The sequence below is a fragment of the Rhyacophila brunnea genome, unplaced genomic scaffold (assembly GCF_057557595.1).
Source record: "Rhyacophila brunnea isolate RB1 unplaced genomic scaffold, BYU_Rbru_1.0 scaffold_2, whole genome shotgun sequence".
NCBI classification, from domain to species: Eukaryota; Metazoa; Arthropoda; class Insecta; order Trichoptera; family Rhyacophilidae; genus Rhyacophila; species Rhyacophila brunnea.
The window spans coordinates 14250671-14274591 of record NW_028232859.1 but is presented as its reverse complement, the minus strand read 5'-3'; the positions used below and the strand labels follow the sequence as shown (position 1 = coordinate 14274591).

General features: G+C 28.6%; 1 protein-coding gene across 1 annotated transcript in view; it reads left to right on the top strand.

Moving 5' to 3' along the window:
• Positions 1 to 23921, top strand: part of LOC147071898 (protein obstructor-E-like) — a 78593-nt gene that overhangs the window by 37860 nt on the left and 16812 nt on the right. The window contains exons 2-4 of the mRNA XM_085946573.1: positions 2823 to 3065; positions 16690 to 16878; positions 19801 to 19921. Of these exons, the coding sequence (XP_085802699.1) occupies positions 2823 to 3065; positions 16690 to 16878; positions 19801 to 19921 (553 nt within the window). The remainder of the gene's footprint in view (positions 1 to 2822; positions 3066 to 16689; positions 16879 to 19800; positions 19922 to 23921) is intronic.

Genomic DNA, 23921 nt, shown 5'->3' with positions numbered 1-23921 from the left:
ATAATATTTTAAAACTTCTAATTTTTACAAATATTTACTATAAGTCCAGGTACAGAAAAATCTCTCTGAAATTCAACGTTTGTTGGATGTACTATCAACGTTAGATCACAAGCTATAGAATAATTATTATTGGAAATATTTGCAACGAATGTTTTCTTTTTCGAAATAAATGTTAATTCATCACGATAATACTATAAGTATTATATTTGAGGGATTTTGTTTTAATATTATTTTACTTTTGTTGATTTCAGTTAATATATTTACGTTTTGGCAACATAAAACGTATATAACATTTTTTTTATAATATAATGAGAAGTTAGTATTGAAAAAATAACATTAAATCCATTTTTGAAAAACATATAGTATATGCTTTTTTATGTATACTCCACGGTGGCCGCGCGGCTTAAACGTTGGATTATCACGCCGTGCATCCCAGGTTCGAATCCTGGGTCTGGCAAGTACACATATTGTTTTTCAATTTGTGTCTGTCAGGGTATGGACCTAATAGGTTGAGCAAGTGGCTGACATCCATTTCTCGTAAAAAAAACAAAATCTGTTAATACAAACCTCTACTCTGTACCGAAATACTCTAATACCAAAAATACCGTTATTTAGGATTTTTCATACCGGTATTTCGGTATCGATAAATAATTGAATACCGGTTTTGAAATACCGGTATTGCAATCCCTATATGCGTTTCCATGTGACAACTGATTATTTAGGCGCCAGTGGACAGCGCGTAACTATAGCTTAAAACGAAGAAGTTTTTTGCTGCTTATTTTATTGAAACATAGACATTATATAAGATAAAGACATAATAAACTGATGAACCTTGGCTTAAATAACAAAGGTGAAAGTGACTTATCTATAAAATAACAATTTCACAGATACCAACTTTAACCCAAACAAAAACGACATTTAATACCGGTGAAATAAGACATATATTACGTAAATATTACCAATTGTATTATAATAGGTTGTAACAAAGAAGAAACTTGTATTAAAAGGCCAGCAGCATTATTTTACATACATATGAAATATCACGATAATATATTTATAATAAACATTTATATGTTCACAAACGGTTTTTTCGTGTGTCGAGCTTTCATCAAATATGAGTTTTATAAAAGAGAAGCGATAAATTTTCGAGCTTTTTATTTAGTTTTTATCGGTATATTTTCAGAACACATATAATAAATAAAACATACATACGTTACGATACTAAAATATAATATTACTATCGTTCAGAAAGTTGAACAAAAAATAAAATACTTCTAAATCAAAGAACCTCTTCGATTTTTTTCAGCAACTGGTTGCGACACTTGCTAAATCAATAAATTGTTGTTATACATAGAAAAAAAATTCTGAGATGGTTTTTTTAGTTTCGAATAAATATTTTTAACATACATAACTTGAAAACACCTCAGATATTATATAGGTACATACAAGAAAAAAATTTAGCGAGAACCCACGTCGGTTAGTAATTAAGGTAATTAATGACTCCTTGATTTAAAACCCAAAAACCGATAGTGAAAAATAACGCAATTTGATAAGCATTTCATGTAGGACCTACTAGTTTAAATTGTCGTAATTAAGTAGGAGGCCCGTAGCTTAATTGGTAAAGCGTATTGGCGCGATACCAGTGAATATACGGCTTCAAATCCAACCGGGCATAGTATTTTTTTCAAATGTGATTTTTTTCTAGTTGGTATATCTAGTAGGTATCTGAGGTGTTTTCATGTTATGTATGTTCAATATGTAGAATGTTACATTCTCAGATCTTGTGAATTATCTGTTGAATTATTTCTAAAAATACGTTGTTTGTATATATTATTATGACGTTCGATAATAGTGAATATACCTTATTTTGTTAACAACACTGTTTCTTGGTTGTATGTAGAAGATAGAGGGTAATAAAAATGTCAATTTATTCAACCTCCAAAAGGATAATTAAATTAATAATTATTTATTATTTTGGTTAATACCAGGCGCCATCTGTAAGCCTGTTTGTAATATCAATATATTTATATCTTGATTAATTACATAACTGTCTCCTCTCGGACAATTTACTAGTTAGAATTAATTCGCACGACTCATAGATGGATCGGTACCGTGAAAGATGTGAGTTCGAATCCCACCCGGCTCAACCTTTTCCAAGATATTTTTATTGTAGGTATGAAAATTAAGCTGAGAAAATTCTAAAACTGATGATTTTACATAAGCCATTTCACACTGAAGAATATGTATGAACGTTTGTACAATTATCACTCACATGCGTCAAAAATTGCAATCATTTTACAACGATTTTAGATTCACCCCGTCTAGTCTTATCTCAATATTACTATCTTAAAATTTAAGATATATACGTACTTATATAATGTGTATAATTTACTGTATTTAATACCATCATCATTCTGTTTCCACATGCAGTAAATTATTTCATAATATCCTTTCCAGATCGGATATCTTGTGTTCATTATTTTTTTAAATTTAGAACACCGGTAAATTACGAAATTTGTATAAAAATCAAGCAATAGAATTTTTTAAAGTAATTATAATATGTGTAAATCAAAGATGTTGAATAAAACCTTCATGTATAGAGACGAAGCCCAAATATGTGAATGATGCCAAAAAATGATCACTGTCTAGAACTACCAATATTATGTAATGAAAGACGTACTTTTATATTATAAAAAATGCACTCACATTAAACTGGAATCTGCGTCAGTGATTTTGACTGCTGTATTTGTTCCATAGTTTAACTTAAACAATGAATCATACAATAAACAATACTTAGAAATTAATACATTTTTTTTCAACAGGCATAATACTTTCAGTATTAACATTATCAGATGCCGGCCCAGCCGAAAACCCCTGCACCATCAAATCGCGGGTGACAGCTGACGAAAAATACTGCGACAAATACTGGGAGTGCGACAATGGCGAACAGGTGGAGTATGACTGCCCCAATGGGTTGGTCTTTGCCGGAAAGCATCGAGGAGTCACTGAAGGCTGCGACTATCCATGGAGGTCAAATTACTGCGAATATCCCAAGTCTGCTATAAGTGAGTCAAATAGATTATGTATTTGCCAAATATTGTTAATCTTAATTAGTACTATTTTTTGAGGAAAGCAATAATATGTTGGTTGAAAGAAAATAATAACACTATTAAATTATCTTCATTAAATAAATTATTTAAGAATTTATTTTAACAAGTCTTTTGGATTAAAAACAATTTGAAAATTTCACTAAAACGAACTATATAATTATGTATATTAATATCATTCATTAAATAGGTAAGCAGTGCTGTTTTTTCTTTCAACTAGATACTTACCAAATAATAATAAATCTTTTAGTATATATATAATATTTACCAATTCCTATAACTTGACACTGTCAAGATGCCTCAGAGCATCCAAAACCCTTTCAAACCTATAAATTATCAGAATTCATAATATGTTCGCAGTGCATTATGTCACATAAAACCATTTGCAACCTTTTTATTCGATTAATTGAATTAGTAATTTATTGAAAGTAAGTCATCAATTTATTATGCTAAATAATAATATATTTAATCATGCATTAGTATTAAAGGTTATGATAATAATAAGGAGAAGAAGAATTCACAGACTCTAAAAATTTTAAAGAATGACAAATTCATTTCAAAACAAAATACGTGGAATGGTTAAAATAATACTGTATTATTATTTATTTTGATTATCATATAGTTCCCTCCAGGAATAACAGTAAAGTATAGTGATAATAATTTACTGTGTTCAGCATGAAATAAATAACGCATAAATTGTGATTGTTTTTGAGATACTTAACTACTTTTACCAATGATCGACGGAAAAACAAAATTTCGCGCACTTTCACGAAACTGAAAACACTTACATTTCCACCAAGATCCTTGAAGTATTTTCTTTCGTCAAAATTCAACAGTGTCTTTTCCCTCACAATTCATGGATATTATATCAGAAGGTGGTTTTCCCCGTCCCATTTTCAATTATCGCCGCTTCCCTTTGCCATTTTCTTTTCGCATTTTCACTTTTTACCATTCCCGTTTAACGGCGTTATCACTTTCCTGCGATAAATTCGAATTGTGTGAATTCTGCGAGAGACGAGAAAACAGTTAAAAAATAACTGCCAGAAATATCGTTTTATTGCAAAAAAATACGTTTTAATTAATATTTTTTAAAAGATTACCATTATTTGCATTGCGAAAAGATACCTCTATAATATCTACATTTAAATAAAAGAGCAATGGGATTTTTGACACTTTTTAAGAGTGAGAATAATATTTTTTGCAAAAACCGCAAGTTAATACAATTTTCTGATAAATTTCATTTCAAATAATCGATACGCATTTACGAACATTAAAATATATTTTTTTTTTTATTAAAAAATGAACTTAGACTTATAAAATGAGCGTTTTTAGTAGTCTAATTGTAATTAGTACGTACATCGTATTAAATGAATATTTTTATTATTAATATGTATATAAGTAAAGGATTACAAAACCCGTTTTGATAGTTTTAACGTATTTTATTGATAAAATATAGATTTTTATAATGTATGACTTGATTATTTTTGCTTACTTATATCGAATCGAGCTTTAATGCAATCGTAACACAAAAGCTCGAATTGGTTTAAATAAAAATATTATTTCAAGTTATATTCATTTATACGTTCTAGAAAAATCTGTTTAAACTAAAACTCTTCAAAATTTGTTTTTTCACCTTCTAAAAAACGTACGAACTATATTTGAATGTTAAATTACCACCATATATCACCATTAATCAGACTTACAAAAAACGCAGAATTTCTATAGATTTTTTAATTAAAAAAATCTTTTAATATTTTTAAATAAAATTAATTAAATTGCTGACAACAAATTCGCTTGCTAAGGCATAACGATCAACCTATAATAGTGATTTTCAAATAGAAAATCAACGAGGCCCTGTGACCCAAAAATCACATTTAAATCGCAAATGGTCTTCATAATAATATTATAGAAAAATCATATCAGTTTTCAAATAACTAACTTTTCGTTACTGAAAATAGACAATATTTAAGAATGCTAGATTTTTTTATTAATGAAATAATATTGAAATATCTCATAAAAAAAACAATCAAACTCACATCATTAACTGTTTGTGTAAATGCTCTTATCCTTTATGTTATAGTTATATTTGTGATTAATCCGAATTCACTCTAGTAACTTTATTATCCGAGTTGTTCAAAACACTACGAATAAACTCTTCTAGTTGAAAATAATTTTCAAAAGCGCATTTTTTAATATCCTGCTTTATTTTACCTCTCCATTAAAATATTTAAAAAGTTTAGATCACCCTGTACTTCTCGGCAGTGTTGCCAATATTCATTATTTATGTATCTGCATTGTAGCCCGAATAAACACAATCTTCCCGAAATTGATTATTTAATCAGTAGGTAATCACGTTTCTCCCACATGACAACATGACAATTGAGCTTTGTGACGTTGCGCGAAATTAATTTTCTCAGCTATAAATACCAGATTCCGACTAATTCATGATTAATAATAAAGTATAGCAAACTCAAGAGACATTACAACTGCTCTTTGTCAATGAAGTCCGGAAACGAATCCTGAAAAATCTCCCATTTTCACAACTGTATTAAAAGTTTATAAGTTCCGTGAATATCCAATGTCCTTCATTTTAATGAAATACATTTTTTCTCTCCGTTCTATAATTTTGACATTAAAAGAAATTGATATTTTGAAGACATAGGGGAAGATTTTTTGAACAAATAATATGATTGCATATGAATATTATGAATAATATAATATTTTGATCGATTATTGTATATATTATATATTAAGGGAGCACAATAATAATAAAACAATAATTAGTAGCAATATCTAATGACAGAATTGATTGATTAAGAGATGCTATTGCATTATATTATAATATTTTTATCTTCGCACATATATTAATAATTGATCTGTAAAGTAAAAATCATTTATTCCACTTTTTATCATATTCTGTTGAATCATATAAACTTGACTTGCTAGTTTAAACGGTCAAAAAAATGTACTTGATAGAAATACTGAATAATTAAATGTCATTTAATATTGATTTCCATAGTAACGCACGTATATATTATTTTAAAAATTAGTTGCTAGGACCCCTTAGCAACCAATAATTGTATCGAAATAACTTTTCACATAAAACAGAATTAACTGAAAATGAATTCAATTTTACTTAAATATTAAAAAAATGTATTGGCATCGTGTTCTGATATACCAATTCTAAAAGTTTCAAATGTCTAGCTAGTCGGGAAGTTAGTTAAAAATCGATTGCAAGATTTGTACCGGACAAAGAACCACCGGACACATAAGAATACGACCTAAGAAAAACGTTGTAATAAAAAACACAATCAAACAGAAACAACCAGGATTAATTTCGTCCGCTTCATAAATTGATTTATTTTTGAACAGAGAATTTCTTATGTTAAAAAAATATTGTACATGTGCAGGTTTAAAACATAACTAATAACAAGATAAAAAGAACCTTTTATGTAAAACGTTTTTAAATTTTATGTTGAATTATATAAACTTGACTTGACTAGCTTAAACGATCAAAAAAATTTGTACTTGAAGGAAATACTGAATAATGAAATGTCATTTCATACTGATTTCCATAGTAACGCACGTACATATTATTTATAATAATTTAGTTGCTAGGACCCCCTAGCAACCAATAATGGTATCGAAATAACTTTTCATATAAAACAGAATTAACTAAAAATGAATTCAATTCTACTTAAAGATGGCTAAAAGTATTAAAAATGCATTGGCATTGTGTTCTGTTATATTCTAAAAGTTTCAAGTGTCTAGCTCTGGAAGTTAGTTAAAAATCGATTGCAAGATTTGTACCGGACAAATATGAATACGACCTAAGAAAAACGTTGTAATAAAAAGAATTTTGCGATTTGTCAACTCAAATAATCAAATCTCAAACAAGTCTCAACATAGCTATTGATGTACATGTAACATTCGCGATTGTTTTCGCTAGGGGGGCTCCAGACGTTGCCTCTTGCCTTCACGTTCCTAACACCGCGACACCTATAATAATTATTGTTAGCTTCAATGTTGCTATCTCTTCCTGCAAAGTTCAATCACATTATTTTAGGTATCCATATATATATTATATTTATTAATTAAAAAGGCAACTCGGGATCCTAACAAATACGATAAAATAAAAAGAAGTATGAATGGTATTTTCTATTTATATCCTTATTCAGAGAGTTTCTAAGTCTGGTCTAACAATAATTAATGATTTTTATAGACCACAATAAGCAAAGTGATCTAAGGAAATAGTTAATAAAGATACGATACACTAAACCACTCTGCTTTCGGGAAGTGATATTAATACCGGAGTCTGCTACGACGATCTAAGCTTAGAACAAAACTAAACTCTTTGTTCTGTCCAACGAACGTCTGATGCATTATAAATGAAATTGTAACCGTGGGGTGGCTGTTTTAAAAAGAAATTTATCATTATTTAACACATTACACATAAATTAAATTTGTCTCGCTGTGGACTATTGACAGAGCGATAACATTGAGAGATCATATTTATGTATAAATAAAACACTTAAAATTACGTAATAAAAAGCACCAGAATACGATGTACAGACAGAAGAAAATGGTTAGGTAAGTAAATTAATAAAAGGCACAATTATAGTATCGTATATTTATATATATTAGTAGTATTAATACTATCGACTGAGGTTATTTGATGGAATTTTAATTTAAATAATAATGGATTTGTATTTTCTACTATTACATTTGAGTCGTTTTTGCGACCCAGATTTTGCATTTCAGGCATATGCGCACTCACCAATGGAAAATACACACTGACAACGAATACAGTTAATTCTAAAGTTTTTACCTACTTTATTGTATTCTTTGCCAGTGTGTATTTACCATTGGTGAGTGCGCATAGTGCTTAGAGATGTCGACAGATTAAACCCGGGTCGCAAAGAACAACTCAAATGGAATAGTAAAAAACTTAAATGCATTAGATTCAGAATTAGGTTGGTAATTAGGTGTTCGTAAGTATTAAGTCGTATATATGTTACGCCGAATGTGCGAAATTGACTATTACAAGAAATGGGCAACCTAAATCTTGAAAAATGCAAGCCCGTTGCTTTATTCATGAATTACACAAAATATATGCCGAGTGCGTGAATTTGGCAGTAATTTTCTGTCTAGTTCATGCATTGGTTAAATTAGATAGTAGCGCTACGGTGGTGTTTTTTTGCAACTAAACTAAATTTGTCAAATGCTCATGCATTGGTCAAAATTTACGTATATTATCTATGGTCAAAATAGATGGTCGTGCTCCGGTGGTGTTTTTTGCAACTAATCAAACTAACCAAATGTGTCAAATGTCATTAATTATAATATAAAAATATACCAATCAATAACTACAATGACGTTCATATCCATTAACTATAGTATGATAACGGAATAATTTTATTAAAAGGTATTTTCGCGATTTGATTCGTGCTTGGGTTTCAATCGTGCAATGGTCGATTGTGTGTTTGTGATAGTTTGTTGACACTTGTTAGCTAACCTCAAAATGGACATTCAGTTGAATTCAGAATTAAAAAACCTAACCTAAACCACCTAATAATAATAATATTATATTATGTCCAATTATAACTAATAAAACCATCCGTATTAAATTTACTTTTTCTACTGTCATCTTGACAGTTTAACAATTCCATACCCTAGCAAATTCACGTACTCGGCAGATAATTTACGTAATTCATTAATAAGGCAACTGACTTGACTATTACATGAATTAGCCAAAATTTTGCCCATTTCATGTAATAGTCAATTTCGCACATTCGGCGTAACATATATAAATATCTGATATTATTCTGACATAGTTCTTACAAAATATTTTATGTCAATCATTATCAAATAAATGTTATTATTAAATTAAATAGAACTAAAATATTGCTGTTTGTAATGCTCTACGAATAACACCTCATCTCTTTCAGGTACGACAGCTTACGGTCCACTTTAATACGGCGAACTGTAGGTAATACATGCGAGTAACCCTACCTATGAAGCCATTCTATGTTGTTTCGGCATCTGAAAATACATATTATTATATTGTTTGATAGCACAGATAATTATAACAGATGGCGGCTTACAATTGTTTTTCATTAAAAAAAAAACCAATAAAAAACTTTCTTGGGAGACAGTGAAGATCCTCACTGATATGGAGTCAAAAAAAATAACGTCTAATCGCTAAATTATTGGTACACATAAAATAATAATACCCCACTGAAATTGTAATAATATAATTGAAAATCCATACAATCTATTGTTACTGTTAATTAATTGCGTACTATTTTTAATTTATTCGATATTATTTACGTATATTATATTTATTACACGTCAAATGGTTAAAAGCTCATTTATATGATGAATAATTTGGTAAAGTAAATTTATAGGGGTATGCAATACTTCTACCACTAGAGGTATCTAACGGCCAGATCATGAAAGATGCAATTTAATATTACACCTACATCTAAAAACGTCAAACAGAAAAATATGTATCTTTCAATTCAACGATAAAGTCAGAATTAAAACACTATTACAAAATGTTATACATAATAAAATAAAGCTATTTTAATTAAATCAAAACATGATTTTCAAAAAATTTCCAAGTTATACACAAGTTAGAAGAATCATTATTTCTTATATACGTACGTGTATATAAAAAAATATGAACTATAAATTATTAATAAAAATCATTCTACAATTTTCAATAAATCTTAATATCTATGAAAGTATATTTTAATAATAAAACACCCAATAAACTAAACTGATAATTAATTATGAAATAAATAAAAAAAGTTTTAAAATGTAATTATCAGTAAAATGTATCATAATTTGTCACTAGATGCTTCAAATAAGTCCAAAGCATTACTCCTCTTCACTCTTAATAAAACAATAGGAGAATGAGAAAACTGGTAGAAAGATTTATACATTTTTCAATTGTTTACGATCGGGTGTATATAGGTTTGTACAAGGCTTATGAAGAACAGTGCGAGAATATCAACAACACAAAATAACATATTATTAATTATTAAAATTATTAATAATAGGTAAATCTCAGTTGGGCAAGTAGGATGGAAAAGACATACGAAGTTTACTAACCTCAATATAAATTCAATCATATTGACTGATAACATTATTATAATGTAATTTGAAACTAGAGGTCGCTCATGAAATTCTAACAGGGTTTCATAAGATTGCTCTGTTTGGAGTGAACCAACCGGAAAAGCGGAAAGCGATTAGTTTTCTATTCCGCCATATCAGAACCTTACAGGTTGTAGGTTATATTCCGAGTTTATTACTATTAATGAGAAAACTTTGTTTATGCCAATACCAACCACGATAAATATACCGGTTAATGTTATATATAAACGGAAATTATCTGCGAAAAGTTTTATTTGAAAAAGAAAAAGTAAGTTAATTAAAATTTCAAAGCATAGGTATATGCCTTCATAGTGGACGATATATGTATAGACAGATTTTTTTCGAGGAAATTTATTCGCCATTTCCTTAACTTAATTTTTGGTTTAAATTCGGCGGTTGGGTCAAAATCCCGAAAAAAAATTAGAAATACCCAATGTTTTTAGCTTTAAAGTAATAAAAGTGTTTACAAATTAATAATTATAATCTTATTTATGACCAACATAAGATCCGTCTCATAATATAAATGTTACTGAATGATGCTAGTTATTTCAGTGATCACCATCCTCATTAATGGGGCAATAGATAAGAAGAGATCTTTAGGTAAGTAAATATTTAAAATATATTAGTTGGGCCGATAATGGTCGCTTTCATCGCTATATTTGCCTCCTACCTCAAATCCCCAGTTATTTTCGCAAGTCGGCCAGCAGTTACAGGTCATCAGTCAACCATGAATGAATAACATTCAGTTACTTCAAGGTACCTCAAGACAGCGGGCTCGTTCTAGGCGTGTTATAGCTAGACTTTCACGAGTAATTCAAAGTGCATACAGACTGATTCAAAAGTTAAGTGCAGACCACGGGCGTGTACAGTGTAACCGTCGTAGTCAGCACTTAAGTTATATTCTTCTATTCGAGTCTCCGTGCAAACTCCGTTAATCAAACCACATGAGTCCGTGTAAAAGAGATTTAAAGAGAATATTTAGGTTTTTTTGGGGGAAAGCCAAAACTTTCGAGATTTGGTCCGACTTCCGTAAATTTTACCAAAAAAGTCCATTTAGGCCATTTAGGGTATTTTCTGTTTAATTTCTTTTTATAATATCTATAAAATCTTGCAAAAACAAAACATTTTATTGAGTAGATATATTTCATTGCTTTTATATCGATTTTAATAAAATAATTGTTTACTTGAACTATTAAAACCAAGACACGTGCATGGTTTAATTAATTTTCAAAGTGCAGGCGACATTTATTTATATTTCGAAACGCTGTTGAATTCTCATTTTGCCACACTCTACCTCAACTGTGACCTTTAAAGAAATGAAAATGAATTTCCATTTAACTGCACTACCTTTATTGTAGAACAGCTTTAGTCTCGTATAATATTATCTATGGTTTCTCCACAAGTAAGCATAATACATTATTCAGAATGCAAGAGGAAAGCGTATGTACTCAAAATTACTGCATTTCTGGGATTATCTGTGGAAGTGTAAATTTGCCTAGTATTTGTCACACGCTTGTTTTATAAAGCATGTATATTTAAACGTCATTTCCATAATTACAGTAAATTATCATGAAGTGAAAGATCACAAGTTTAAGTAGACATTATAACTAAATATTTGGCGAGAACCGGGCGTCGGTTAGTAATTAAGGCGATTAATGATTCCTTAAATTAAAACATAAAAACCGATAGTCAAAAATAACGCGAATTTATAAGCATTTCGTGTAGGATATACTAGTTAAAATTATCGTAATTGAGTAGGAGGTCCGTAGCTTAATTGGTTTAAGCAAATTGGCGCGATACCAGTGAATATATGAGTTCAAATCCCGTTGGGCGTCGTATTTTTTCCAAATGTGATTATTTTAGTATAGTATATATGAAGGATCCCCCCCGGTGGCCGCGCGGCTTAAGCGTTGGACTATAACGCCGTGGGTCCCAGGTTCAAATCCTAGGTCTGTCAAGTACACATATTGTTTTTCAATTTGTGTGTGAGTCAGGGTATGGACCTAATAGGTTTAGCAAGTGGCTGACATCCATTTCTCGTAAAAACAAAAAATCTGTTAATACAAACCTCTACTCTTTGGAGGCCCATATGATCCTATTAGGATCGGAGTGAGTGAGTCGATTTACATATCTTTTAAAAAATATATATAATATCCCTAAGGCTGCAGACACACAGTACACTATGCGAAATAGAGCTCCCAGATTGGTTAGAAAGGTCTTGATGACGGAACTCAAATTATTCATTGAAAAATGTTAGTTATGACACAGACAGTCAACTTTGTCAACGATTTTTACATGGTTTAAAATGAATTTTGATAGGCAACTATTTTTCTTTATATAGATTTAATGTCTTTATTACTTGATATATTTGACTAAAAATGTCAAAATTACAAAATTTGAGTTATTAGTTATGACTCTTGGCGACACAAATACAAAAATTTTACTTACAATATATAAGTGTTATACAATATAATCCAAAGTGACAATGTCAAGATGTAATATCATGCAAAATAGTAATAATTTAAAACTAACTGTGCATGTAAGTACCTACTATAATACGTAACATTTGTAATCAAAGGCGAAAGCTTTTAGCTCTATCAACATATTAATGCGATGTACATATGAAAACATATTTTGTACTACGCAACTGGTAAACACAATTATTATTTTTAACATACATAATTTTTGAAAACACTTCTGAGAAAAAATATTAAAACCAATTATTGAAAAAATCTTTTTGAAAAAAGTAAGACTTCACAAGTTTTTTCAAAATATGTTTCGTATTGGTTTTATTAATTTTCTCAAAAGTGTATGTATGCTCAATAATAAGAGTGTGACTTCCTTAATCTTGTAAATTATTCGATGAATATTATTTTTAAATAATTCATAAATAAACTAGCATAGCCAACTGCCTCGCTTATAAATAAATGATACAAATATTACTATCTCTATTACTGTCACCCTTCAATGTTTTATCGTGCAGTAAATAGTTTAGTCAGATTTAAAAAAAGTTTTTATGACATTTTCAGACCGTACAACTCTAATATGACCAACCAAAATTTTTAAATTTGTATAGTCTAGTTAATCTTCCAATATTCACTACATCTAAATCTGGCCTTAGATTCCTTAATACCACATTAAGAATATCTTCAAAACTCCTAAGTTAGAATACGGTGGACATGTGTATGACATATATATGAGCCACAAATCCTCAAAATATATTATTATTCTTGATCTATAAAGTATAGACTTCTGAATAAATGTATATAGACATCGTGTATCGTGATGTTTCCGTACAAAAAATCAAAAAGTGTTTTCTTATACTCATTGAATTATTTTCTTGGCGGAAAATCCTCGGAAACGTCGCAAACTTAACGCGTAAAGTTTTGTGGGAAAGCGACCGTCGCGTCAATGTTGTTCACGCAAATACATTTTATTCCAACGATAAATTGCTTTATATTATTTAGAAGTTGAACAATATCTTTAATCAGCCGTATTCAATTGATATTAGTATATTGTTATTTTATTCAATGCTGTATTTTAAAATTGTGGTTATCGAATTTAATTTGATTTTATGTTTAATATACGTATACCAGAAGTCAATACATTATGTAATTACCAGAAAATAATAAATTATATTATGTTTTGTCGAAAGTAAAACGAACCTAATCAAATAATTAGAGTTCTTCTGCCATCTTATGGGCTCTTGAATTTTTTTAAAATTTAAGGTTGTTTATTTTCTATATTTTCATAATAAAATTTTTTTTAAATTTTTTAAATATTTGTGTTTAATAAATACATATTGACAATGGAAATAAGCAAAGGAAACCAGATCTGGACTATTTATTTATTTATACAATATATATTTTTTAAATTCATGTTGTCACTATTAAATTCATTATTTGATTAATTATTTGTTTAATTAAATAATACACAATTTTATAGTACCGGTTTCGTCCTCTTCAAAGGGACATTACGAAATGGTTCAAAATTTAATAAATAAAGTGGAATAAGTACTATACAATTGTGTTTTATTTAATTAAATACAAACCTTATCAAATAAATCAATGCAGTTACACCATTAATTGACAGTTAACATTATAAAATAAACTATTAAATTCAACAATTTATTAGTTATGTTTATTTACAAATATATGAGTTAACAAATTTAGAAAATAATAATTGAAGGAAATTTAAAAAAATTACGACATGCTTGTATATTTTTAAATATAATTATTTACGGAATTTTTCTTATTAGTCTCTTGTGTGGAATTATAATTAAATAAATTTATTGCAAAAATAATTAATTATTATAAATATATTATTTAAACTGGTAAACATTGAAATATTGATAATTCTTCTTTTAATTACGTACAGCCTACATTTATTATATAATTATTCACCATGATTCATAAATCATAGATAATGATTAATTTATTGAAATAAATCATGTAAATGTCTTAATAAATAAATCAATATAATATATATCCAACTGTAAATGTCCTTTCATTGAACATTGCTAATAATAGCTATTTCTATAGTTATTTATTGAAAACGCTAAGTTTTATTTTTGGAAAAATGAGCTTCGCTATCCAAATATAAAAGCTATTATTATATGTCCTATTACTGCTTCACTCTATCACGTTCCAGCCTCAAAGCATCATAGGGAAAACATACAGTCACGTGATTTCTTCAATCTAGCGATACGCTCGGTATTATTTTGCCAAGTGTTATTTACAAAAAAATGCCAAGTAATAATAAAATATTATTAGTTAACAGAAAAGATACTTGATTTATTTCATAGCATTTTTAGCATAGGAACAATTATTTAAAAAAAAAATATTATAATAATTATCATGTAAATTGTTTTCACGAGAACAGGTATTAAAGAATAATTATATACTTTATACATTGAAGATTAAATTAAAGGTAGGTACGAAATATTTGTTCATCGATCAAATATTGTATGTTACATTAGTATTGTATTGAAAAGAAATAAGGTACAGAAGGCTGAAATTTTGATTTTCAAGCAAACTCAAAGTCTTTTTCATGATCAATTTTATTGTAAGGTGTTTCATGTGTCTAAAAACACTAGATTTAACACCATATATTCGTATCATATGCGTATTTAGTACTATAAACCTATTTTAAAAAGCTAGATCTACTTGTTGCCAATTAATAGGTACTGTTTGCGTGTTCTTAATCTATATTAAATTCGTTAAACTGTTAAATGTATGAATTGTATTAAATATTATAGCTACATATACAAATATTCGGTTATTTTTTTATAATATCACTGAAACATTACATTACGTATGATATCACAATAAATTTTGTAAATACACCATTACAAGTAGACAGTTGATATTAATTATTATTCTGAAAATTCTTTATTTTAAAATCACATTTTATATTAGACGAATTAACTTTAAACTGTGGGTGGAAATGTCAAACGGTTGTTCCCACATACAGAGTTTGCTTTCCATGTTGATTTAACTTTAACAGTACAATGGTCTATTTTAAAAGTCTTATATACACGTACAATACATGTGCAATGGTCTATTTTAAAAGTCTTATATACGAAAACAACCACACTTAAATGATTTTTTATTTTAACATTTGATATTTTATATTATGTAAGTCTACACGAGCGAAAACATTTAATTAAATAAACGATGAATTAAAAAAAAGTCAACTTGATACTAAGTGTTTATTTAAAAACATTTCATGTTTTCTTAAAATTATGAAGGTTTATAATTATTTTTAACTTATTTTAACTTATTTCAACCTATTTTTACAAGGAACGGTTATTTGCTATTCGATTGGGCGTTTGATTAATAATCCTACAAACCCATTTATGCAATAATGATCCGATCCCATAAATTACTATATAACTCATTAATGAAATGTAAATTTCGAATAAATTGTACACCATTAGCAAGATAAATATTCATTCCATTATTTATGATAACTTTTGAAAGCTACCAGTTTACTGTGATTTTTTATTTATCCAATCTTCTATTTCCTTTAATATCTCAAAACTAATAGGTTGTGGATTGGATCTTTTCTGCATTTATGTATGTCCAATTGTACTGTATTAAACACAACCAACATGCATTTTAACGCATCATAGTTCGAATAAGTTTACTTATTTTTGATAGATTGATATATGTATATATATATTTATAAATATATTATTATAGACAAAAAAAAAATAAAAAAATCTTGTATTTTTTTATGTATTATTATAATTTTGAAACTAATATCTAGTTTAGTCATCTTAAATCTTTTATTTGTCAATCCAAATGCATAAAAAAAAGAAACTACCAAAAATAACGAACAGAAAAAAAGAATGTAATATTCTAATGACATATTATTTTAACATGAAAATATACTAAATTCTATATGATTTTCATTGTCTCAGATCCACCAATTGGTACCGAGCATTGCGACTGGCTGTACGGTATCTTCGGGCACGAGACTTCCTGCACCAGATACTGGACCTGTTGGAACGGTACCGCCACTGAGCAGCTCTGCATCGGAGGACTTCTCTACAATGAAAACGCCCACAGCTGCGACTGGCCCGAGAATGTAGAAGGATGCCAGAAGCACCGTAAGTTTACATTGCCATCAATAAAAATTGTATTTTAATCATTTCATAACATAAAACAATAAAAACATATATCAATGGATTAATTTATAAATATTATTTTACGAGCTTATTTATTCTGATATAAATTAGTTAGTATCTTGGTTATCAAAAACCTGATATTAATAATATATTCGGTCTTATATTTTCTTTCAAATTCATTATTTCTCGAAATCTATAAAACTGGACATACAGCATATAATATGCGTAGGTATATATTGACATATAAAAATATACAAAGGTATTTTATATATTCGTGGAATTGCGTAATCGACTTAAAAAATGTTGAAAAAAAGTTTGAAAGCTTAATGAAATAGGTGTATGAATTGAAAGTTCATAAAAATTCTTCAAAAAACAAAATGAAATATGCGCAAACACATTGTACATATCAAGTAATTATACTACTTCAATTTATCGTAGATAATAAATAAAAACAAATTGAACGGTTTAAATTACGGGTTAACCACCATTTAAATGTAAAACAATAATAAACACGTCATCGTCACACATGCAGACTTGTATCTGCTGATTGCCGAATAAGTATAAAATATATTGAAGTGAACACAATAGTAATGCAAACTACTTACCCTACCGGGTGTGGTCTAACAGGATACGAGTGTGGAAAAATATTGAATAAACTTAAACACGTATTAAGCCGTGTTGACACGGTCCAAGTATGATCCAAGTACACTTAGATTGAGCGCCATACAAGCGCATTCGTACAGGACATCTTCATACAAATTACTCCTATCAGTCCTATCCAAGCTACTTGGACCGCATCCTACTCATCTAAGCTAGCTTGGATAGGAATAATTAGTATGAAGATGTCTCATACGAGTGCACTTGGATGGCACTCGGTCCAAGTGTACTTGGATTCATACTTGGACCGTGTCAACGCAGCTTTACAGAATATGTTATTTGCAATAACTGCTGGTTATATCTGTCTCATACTATGCATTTAAGTTGGTCACGTAAATATTACACGCATTCAATATTTAAAGACAGTGGGCGCGCTTTCTCTTCCTTGGTTTTATGACCTAAAGCAACCCTGTTTTAAAACTGCTACCACACCCAGTAGGGTAATACAGTTTCGATTAATTTTGTATTTCCTGTGCAATTATTGATACTTGATATCATTTTACTTAGTTTGAAGTCACTAAGGACATGTAAAATTTAAGAAAACTGTTGGCTTTCAAAGTATATATAATATAAGCTATAAATTATAATATATATTTCACAAAATAATTTCTTTTGAATAGCTTAAAAATTTAACGACCGTTGAAACCTTTGCTGATTTTATTGTAAAATAAATATAGATTTTTAGAAATTATTTTGTTTGTTCAAAAGGTCGTTTTACAATCACAAACAACGTTTTAAGCTACTTGAGAACTTTCGTGGAAACAATATTATTTGTGCTAACTTATTTCTATGTATTTTTCCAATTTGTTTCTCAAGTAGCAATTTAATAGACATACTATATTTATTTGTTGATAACATTTTAATGTAATAAAGTCAAAGTGAATTAGTTCTTGACAAAAACAAGGGAAAGCTTATTTATCTCTTGTCTGGCGTATGACACTATCAAATTGGTATATTGTTTAGTGTCAACGTAAGTGCATTAATCTCCTAATATAAATTGATCAATAGATTATAATATTAATTTACCCACAGAGTTGAATGGCACCGTATATATATATATTATAGAATATAATGGTTCACGTGTTGCCAGAAGAGAAAAGGTTGTAGGTAATATGCAAATAAAAGATGGTATAACAGTTAAGAAAGAAAAAATAATGTAGGTAAAGAAAGCATGAGTTAATGTTTAGGTTATAGAAAATGAGAAAATTAATTTACATAAAAGATTGGTAATTAGTGCTTAACTTAACTAACTTAACGGTAAATCAAAGATTGATTGACTATTAATATCACGTAGATTAGACTAACAGTGAATTATTAATACCTATTGATATATAAATGAAGAACAGTAGATATATAAAAGTTATTAAATATTAATGAACGTATGTGTGTCAGTATACGGGCAACTTATTCTAAGTGTGTACGACAATTTAGTTGTACAGTTTGTTAAAAAGAAAACATTTTAAAACAAATAAAACAGTGAACGTTTATTTCAAGTAAAATATAAAAATAAAATGATATACCTATCATACAATATAAAAAGACATGGTTTCTAAGAATCTGGACTTCGTGATCTTTGGTCTGCAGATGCAGTAAATTTATATTAACATAGAAAAGATACAAATGTATTCAGCTATCCATCGTCCTTCAATTTAAAACTGATAATGTTAAGGTTTTCAAGAGACGTTACGTGATTAACTGTATTGTTTGGATGCCGTCCGAAGGCATCTTTTAAAAATAAAATATTCAGCAAGACGTTGCTGAAGATTCAGAGAGATCCTACTTTGTATATGGTGAAGGTTAGTGCAATCGAATAAATATCATCGCAAGCCATTCTCTAGGTGGTGTGAAAGACATGTCAAATGAATTCGTTAACTGTCCTTTTTTTTCGTCATGATTTTTCATATTTTTCATTAAGGCTGGATTTTTATAGAGATATCCTCATAATTATTGTTTTGACTATTTAATTATATATCTAATATATCCAATTATTTTTAAATCCAATAAATTGTGCAGTACATAATATAGCTCGAAATACGTGTCAAAAAGGCTTTATTTCTCACGTATTTTGGGTTCTATGACCGTTCTACCACAAGAGATACAGAGTTTATTTAGGACCATAATACTATCAGAATACGTTACTTGTAAACTTAATCATCCTAAATATACTTTGAACTCAGGTGCGAGAGTGATAGTTAGGTATAACCAAATTAATAATACGTGCCCTTAACTGACCTTTTGTCTTTGCAGCCCTTTGTAATGAGGACGCCAACGGAAACGTGCCCCTAGGAAAATCATGCAACCGATATTGGCAGTGCCAGGGGGGATACCCACGTCTCCAGAGATGTCCTGCGATGCTCGTCTTTGACAGGTAAATACAAATAAATATGATGTATCTTCTTGATTGGTTAATTTACTATCCTTTCTGCCATTGCAAGGGGTACTTATTTACACATAGTATTAGGTGATTACGAGATAAATGCTGTGTACAATATGAAAAAAGGTGTATTAATATTTTAAAAGTTGAAAAATTAATATATTATTACACATTAATCATACTGCATATAATATACGTAGATGAGAAAGATCTAGGCGAAACAACGTCTCTGAACGAGTTATAAATTTTAACGAACGGGTAATAAAATGAAACATAATTTGACAATATCCAAAGTGGTCCAAAACTCAATCCTCTTTTGACTCTCTTAAAAAGAAGTAATTTAGATGTATCTTCATTCACCTTGACGAACATAGGATGAGTTTAAAATTTTATACACACAAATAATATTCATATTTCTGCAAGTATGTACTTTAATATCATGAAAAAATATGTATAATATAATACACAGTACTTCATTCAAATTATTTAATAATGATAAAAAACCGGATTCATTTACACAGAAGAACAATATCAACAGCTATTTACATAAAAAAAAATATGTTCACTAAATATCACAGAATAGTTAGTGTTCCCTAATTAATACTTGTGATATTTTTAGTAAACGGTGTTATAGAGATATTATAACATATATATTTCCCCAAACCTTATTCCAGTTTGACAAATAAATGTGTTATAAGGCTATTTATTTTAGAACAGTAAACACTAGACTATAATACATACCTATTCAAAAAAGGGTACAATGGCTTGGATTTGTGGATAACCACGTTGAGTAAATCGACTTCAAACTTAATACGCGATTGTAAATACAAATTCAATTATTATTTAAGTATATTTTTATACGACTCATGAAAATTGAAAATTGAAACAAGCGAAGTAACATACAAATTAGGGAGATCAAAGCGAGACCCGTTGAGCTTAAACCAATTCTATAAATTATATTAAATTCTTAGGAAAATTAAATAATTACTTAATATGTAATTTTATAATCAGCACTTACGCTACAATATTAATATCATCAACATGTTAAATGCGGTGTTGAATCCGTACCCGTGATTTGTAAGAAAGGCATTCTAGCACTATTTCACCATGAAGAAACAATCACAAGTTGTTTTACAATATCTGTTTACAAGTGAGTTGGACGAATGGTTAACAACTATTACCTATAAAATAGTTTAAAACTCTCACTATGCAAAGTGTCATATTATTATGCTATGCGCTGTGTTTTAATGAAAATTTGAATATTGTAGATAAAGCTTCTCGCGTATGATTACAGCTTTGCATAATATATAATGAAGTGCTACGTGTAACTATTTTTTCACTCATAAATAAATATGTGGTTAATTTGAAATTATTGCTAACTATGGTTAATCAATTGTCACGTGGATCTTGTATATTTTCATAGTCTCAAGTATTGTATAAGTTTAACATATTTTAATTTTATATAAGGTAAGTCATTCCTATATTTTATACTTTTATCAGTTATTTAAGTAAATCTTATAAATGACGTCAATCAAATTTTCACCTTTCCAAAAGTATTTATTTCAAAGCTCTCCCATGACTTGAAAACTTTCACGTATTTTAAAGCTTTTACGATTTTTTAAACCCAAATTTCATTTAAATCCCTAAGCCGGTATTATTATTCCATTAAAATATCATCTTACAGAGAGGTTTCTTTTGAAACTTTATCCACTTAAAATTATTAGCATTATCTTGTTATACATAACGTCCTCTTACTCTGTGTGTTTTCGTGCTGTTATCATTTCTCTTCGTCTTCCCCTCATCAATTTCACGTGACTGATGTTCTCTCCGAGCAGAATAACATGATTGCAGGGCATGTTTCTGATCACCCCAATCACGGAAGCTCACTAATAGGAGGTTTCTCAAACTATTTCAAATCACTGTACATATTTAAAAAATATGTATGTATTTTATGTAATATTACAGCCAATATTACTGCTGTTTCAAAATTGTAATATTATTCTTTCCCATACTTGTTGAATACAATTTTGACATTTTTTTGTCCATAGCCAAAATGAAACAATTAAAAAAAACTAGCTGAAATGTATTACATAATATTATTGTTTATGGACGTTTCCAATAATTTGTACGAATAGAAGATGGTGAAAACAATCAAACCAATTAGCAAATAACAGAAAAACATTCATTAAATTTCATCGAAACTGTAATTTATACAAAAAATTAAATCATATATTTGAGATTAGAAGATTTCAAAAAAAACAATAATTCACTAATAATTGAACATGATTATTATTTGAAATCTTTTGGTATTCTAAATGATTCTGGTAGGTATTTAAAATTTGATATTGTGATTTCATTCTGAATGAATTAAATCGAACTACGTAACTACATTTGGAATTAATGTTCAATTTTCTAATTTGTCATTCATAATAATTGGATTTGTAGTTGTTCGTTATTCCAATTATATTTTAATTTGGTATTACGTCCAACAATTAAGTTTATTTTTTTTTATACGGATACATGTTTCATTAATAAAATATACAGAACCTTTTTATGGTTGTTTATTGTTTCATGTCTATTTTAATATTACATGATAATATTATTATGGCTTATTTTGGTGGTCTATTACGGAAAAACAAAGAATAAAATTAACGGTTATTCAATGGAGAGATTATTTGTGATGCTTAATTGAAAGGTTTGATATCGACTACTCCTTATAATATAAGTTCGGTAACCGTCAGTTTATGTCAACTATTTTTGTGATGAATACTTTATTGTCGACTGATATCGTTAGTTATATTTCATTTCGATAGATTAATATAATTACCATAGATCAATAATAATAAATTTGTCATAGTTTCCGAAAATGACTCAATATATTATGAACAATCATTTCATAGCATTTTGGAGTGATTTAATTGGAATAAAAAATATTATACCCTGTTATATTGTCTAATAATATCAGTACACTTTCGTTACTTATTTAGTTATGATAAAAATCCATGGTAGGTAAAGAAAATAACTTTGCATTTAAATACTTAATAATATAAATAATTATGAAAATTTGCACATACAGTAGCTTAGTTGGTAGAGCATCCGTCTAAGAAGCCATATGATATTGGTTCTTTCCCGCAGCTACTAAAATATCATATTGATTTAAAAAAAATATATGTTTGATACATTCACGATTTCAATGAATTTGATGGATGGGTAATAACTATACTTACCTACTTTAAAAAAGTATGTTAATAATTTTAAGTTAATAATAATTAATTAGGATGTCCGTAGCTTAGGTAATTAGAAAAGTACACTGGCGCGTATCCAGCGGATACAGGTTCAAGTCCTATCGGGTGTCGTATGTTTTCTACAAAAATACTTTTTATAGTGTGTATATTTTACTAAGAAAATATTAGCATAATATAACATCTTAATTATTCATTCTGAAATTTCCAGTTAAATCTAAGATTTAATATTAAATGAAAAAGTTTTAGAATATTTAAATATCCCTAAGAACATTCAACATTATATTATTATATAAGAATTGTCCATAAACGTTTTATAGCTGAATTATGAGAAACTATGCTCTAGCTAGACGACCCAATAATGTAATGTGTCCGCGAAAACCTTGAGGAATCAATTGCACGCTAAGGGTTATCCAGGCCACTTTATTATTTCGTGTTGCTCAATTTGCACAAGCTAACCTATGAATAATTTAAACGAGACATGTCGATATTTACTTTAAATGACATTGACTGATTGATAAAGGATTTATAAGATTTTCAATCAATCATAAAATTAGGCATTATTATATTACGATCAAAGAAAATTTATGGAAATTGATATTTCATATTGTAATATAGTGTTTTCACTTACCATTTATTTATGACTACTTACATAGGGATTGCAATACCGGTATTTCAAAACCGGTATTCCAGTATTTATCAATACCGAAATACCGGTTTTAAAAATCCAAAATACCGAAATTTTCTGTATT